Source organism: Panicum hallii, chromosome 1 (assembly GCF_002211085.1).
Source record: "Panicum hallii strain FIL2 chromosome 1, PHallii_v3.1, whole genome shotgun sequence".
Lineage (NCBI taxonomy): Eukaryota > Viridiplantae > Streptophyta > Magnoliopsida > Poales > Poaceae > Panicum > Panicum hallii.
The window spans coordinates 11169477-11174133 of record NC_038042.1 but is presented as its reverse complement, the minus strand read 5'-3'; the positions used below and the strand labels follow the sequence as shown (position 1 = coordinate 11174133).

The 4657-nt window shown below is 46.5% G+C and overlaps 1 protein-coding gene across 2 annotated transcripts; it reads right to left on the bottom strand.

The window, feature by feature from the left end:
* Positions 1-545: 545 nt before the first annotated feature.
* LOC112878865 lies at positions 546-4657 on the bottom strand. 2 transcript variants are annotated; one of them, XR_003225882.1, is made up of 3 exons: positions 3255-4657; positions 2080-2269; positions 546-1218 (listed from the first exon to the last, which is right to left on the bottom strand). XR_003225882.1 is itself a non-coding variant. In XM_025943106.1 (2 exons), exon 1 carries the CDS (start codon positions 4489-4491, stop codon positions 3265-3267), a length of 1227 nt encoding a protein of 408 aa, XP_025798891.1. In that variant the 5' UTR covers positions 4492-4657; the 3' UTR covers positions 1922-2269; positions 3255-3264. The 2 variants fall into 2 exon arrangements, 1 of the variants encoding a protein (XP_025798891.1); XM_025943106.1 differs by lacking the exon at positions 546-1218 and having other exon boundaries at positions 1922-2269.

Sequence of the window (4657 nt, the reverse complement as noted above, 5' to 3'; positions counted from 1 at the left end):
GGATTGAGGGAGATTTTGACTTGCTGAGAATTTAACCCCTTTCAATTTCCTCCAATTCTCTTCGATCCCCTCTAAACCGAACAAACCCTTATCGGTGGCATGCTACATTATGCTCTCAATAGTTTCATTCCAGCTATTGTACTAGTTCAATGTTGGTGCCTATCTGGATGTGCCCACATTGTCGATTCCAAATAAAGGTTTGGTTGGTGTGCCGTGTGCGCGGATCGCATCAGTTCATTTGAAACTGTGCCGTCGCGCAGTCACATCCACCACGTCATGGGTGCCTGCCGGGCTTGCCAGGATCACGAAAGAACGTCGTTAGGTTTGGTCATTTGAGGACATATATTGACGAGAAGATTAGTTTGGTTTGATTATTATGACGCTGATAATTGGTCTCCACTATGGTTTGAGGATTTTCTGCTACTGCTAGGTTACACTGATATGTTCCAGTTTGAAGGTGTATTGGTTGTTACCAGGGAAGGATCTGGCTGATGGGTTAAGACTAGTCACAAATGATTCGGACACCAATGCTATGAGATCAGTGGTGGGGAGGGTAAAAACTCTAGTAATGTACATTGATCATCAGGACACACTGGGTGGTGCAAATTAGGATGATGTGGTTGTGAACCCCCTCAGCAGAACTTCCCAAGGTTTTTAGCCTTGTTAAGGTACAACATATTGGAAAGAAGGAAGCTGAGACACTCCCAGAATTCTACCAAAACCTGAGAAGCAGGATTGATGAAGAATAGAAGAGTCAACCTGCAGAAAATGACAGTGGCAGTGATGATGATAGTGAGGATTCAGACTTTGTGGACAGTGACAAAAGTTGAGCATGGACAGTGACAATGTCCCTTCCTAATTCTTCCATAATGGTCATCTTCTGAAGAATCTGATCCAGGTCAGCTTGCATTGGCTTGGCGCTTCATGCCACTTCATTTCTTTCATCCTGCACCAGTGCGAGATTGCTGGCAAAAATTGGCTGGTAGGTAGCAGGCACATGTCCCTTGGTCATCAAATAGTTCTCGTACTCATTATCCCAGCGCCAAAGCTGACATCCACTTCCATCCCTCTGCACGACATTGCAGCTCAATCAAAGCAAAACCGAACATAAAGAGAGGCAATCAGAGCAAAACAGAACAATGACTCACCTGGCGACTAGGGCAGACGAAGAAGTGGCCAAAGTTCTTCTTTGTTCTGACCATCATGCCCATCAACATCCTGCAATGGCATTCCGGGCACTCAATGAGAGAGAGGTCCGGCATCCCGTTCTTGTGGCTTTCCCCAGCGCTGCTCGAGCTCAAATCCATGCGCGCTGATAAATTGGGGCAGAGGATATGTTAATGGTGTCAAGGGGGCGGCGATTCAAACCAAATCGCTGAGGATTACCTGACCTGACGGCGGCGAATCGATCGATGCCAGCAGCTCTAGGGTTCGGCAGAAGGGGAACGGGCACGGGTCAGCGGCGAATTGAGGGAGGGGCCGAGCGGAAGGGGCCACGCGGCTATTTTACCCGCGACCTAGCCGCATCGGATCCAGCGTGGAGGGCCACGTCGGCTAGCAGGGCAGGTCTGCGCCCGTTTGGATGTCGGATGGTACCCGAACCGAGAATCGAGAATGGAGACTAAAAAATGCATTTTGGGAGTACGAGGACCGCGATGACACCACTTCACAAGTTTAGGGACCCACCATGAATTTTACTCTTTTGTTAAGCCAATGTTCCCATTCAGCTTACTGCAGATACTGCATAGCTGACACCAGTCCAGGCAGCATACTAACATGTAGCTTATGTAGACATGAAATCTGGACAGCGCAGACACAAATTATAACCCGTTTAAGCAGGCTAGCACCTTTGCACACAGCACTCAACTTCAACACAACCCTCCCCGCAAAATAATAGTAAATAAAATCCACACAACCTCAATATCATAAAACCCAGGAATCAACAAACTTTATCTGAAATAGAAATTGATAATCTGGACCTGTACACTAGAATAAATTTACAAGCACAAGCTGACTCTGGGAAGGGAATGCATTAGTACATTGCTGAAAGTAGAATGTGTAAGCTGCAGGAGTACTGACCAAAGTTTCAAACAGCCTGTAGTACTAATGTCACATAACAGCCAAATGACACTGCCATCAATTATCAATCGACACTACTCAAAGCCACAGATCAGGACCTCATCCTTTGTTTCTCTCGCTGATGAAGAATACTTCTTGGCATCAAGGTATCAATTCTCCATTTGAATGTTGAAGTGCCATTTACCTAGAACTGTGAACAAATTTGGTACAAAAATTAGCTCACCAATCCATTGCATAGGTTCAAGAGTGAAGGAATATATTTTAGGGTAGAAAGTTGTATTGTCAGTAGTCAATACCAAACTTGTGACCATCCATAGCTTATATTTCTATCTTAATTTTTAAATATGGCATTTCCATTCATACTACTCAGTGATAGACCATAAAGGTACCAACCAATGTAACAATTTTTCACAATGACGCCACCCCCATATGGTGGAGTCTGAGCATGTGAAAACTCCAACACCATATTTAAGAAGATGGTAACTATGACTTGCCAGCACAAGTGACCTAGTGATCTTGGACCGTGAAGGAATTATGTGCAGATAAAGGCTGGCTACAAGTCAGACCCTTAGCTAAGGGTAAAGGATGGCATCTGAATCAAATAATGCAATCCATGACAAATTAATAAAACATTAATGTGGTTTTGTGCTTTTCATGAATCAGAACTGCAGTGGCTCAGATTGATACTCGACGAATACAGATCTACAGGACTTTGTTGATGACCCCTTACTGTGAAATATAACATGCTCAAATTAGCTATATATATATTCAAGAATTTTTCATAAATGATATTGCACGTTGCAAGTATTCCACCTAATAACATTTTCAGTTATGTTTCTAATATTTTACCTCTTAATCTAAACTGTTTATTATCTTTGGCTAAGAAGTAAATACAATAATAGGAATCCTTCTACTTTATTTAGTATTACTAATTCAGGAAAGGCTCTGAAAAAATTGCTAAAGTACACAATAAAATGCACTAAAGGATAAATCATGTACCTAAACTAATATGCCATCATACCAAACATTTTGATGAATGATTAAGGACTCACATAAGTAATGGGCTAAGCACCAGTGAAGCCATGACAATTTGTACAGCTAATATAAGATTAGCACAAGGCAAAAAAACGTGCACCCTTCGCTACAGAAGTACACAAGGTCATTAAAAGACAAACCTCAGCAGGATCATTCCTTCAGCACAGGAAAGACAGGAGGCCAGGGCATCAAAAAGGGATGGGTTGAAGATATGCGTGCATTCCTATCTGTCACGCCATACACCTTTTGCATTGCACTACTCCTAACATCCAAGTAAAGCACACATCCATACATCTGCAAGAACACAAACTCTCCACTGTCCCCAACCGCATGTATGAAAACATCAGGATCATCATCATCCTCAGTGGTGCTATTTGATATCTTCAGATTAGCGCACAAATCACGCAAAGAAATAGTATTGACCAGCAACCAGTCCCCCGCACTGCCATCACAACCGCTGTGAAGCCAAACGTGAAGTTGGATCTCGTTCACGTCCACATGGACAAGACAAACCCCAGAACCATCAGCCCTTGCCAACATAATTTCTCCATTGAACCCCTTCATGGCCATCGTCTCCGGGTACTTGATTGTGGAGAAGGTTGAGGATGTCAAATCCAACACAAGAATGTTGTGCACGGTGATCCCCATATAGATCTTGTCATCAACTAGGAAAGTACTCAATGCATTTAACGTCGATGAATGAAATCTAGAAATCTGTGTTGTAGCCGAAGTTTGCATGCTCCAGGCATCATCTTGCAACTTATATACACGAGCTGTCACTTTCTCCTTGCCGCTGTAATCCAATTCAAACCAGAAGTAGGACAGCCGCCCATGGTCACATTCTCTGGAGAGGATCTCACGGAAAATGTAGATTTTCTTGTCATCCATCGCCGGGAGCCGCGGGAAGGTAACGAAACCTCTTGCTCGATGGAGCGGACTGTGCACTCCGTATGTGAAGTCGCCGTCGCGGAACAAGTTGACGACAACCCTGCAGTCACGGGAGTCCATGATGCGCGTGGATCGGCTGACGTAGGAGTCCAATTCGAACCCCCCGCGGCGGACGACGGCGGCGAGCTCCGGGCGCTGAGGCAGCATCGGGACGAAGTCTGCGCGAAACCTCTGGTCGGTCGAGAAGGTGGTGAGGTAGAACCCGAGGAGGCGGGGCGGGTGGACGTCGCGGAAGCGGCGGAGGAAGGCAGGGTCGGAGGCGGCCCGGAGCCAGCGCCTGCAGACGGCGGCGGCGCGAACGAGGTCGGTGGGGAGCCCGAGGCGGAGGAAGATCTCGCCGAGGAGGTCGCAATCGCCGATAACCACCGAGATCGCCGCGGCGGACGCCGCCGCGAGGGTTGATTTCTCCCTCTCCCTCTTCGCCTCCATTGCTGGGCGGACACGCAGGCACCCGCCGGAGAAGATGGGCAGGCAATCGGTGAGATTGGGGGAGGAGGGTAGGGTTTAGGGGTAGGCGACGGCGGCGGACTGCGATCGATTTGGGGGATGAAACTCGGAAGCCGTTCAGGTTCAGGTGGGTTATGATTTTTCTTTT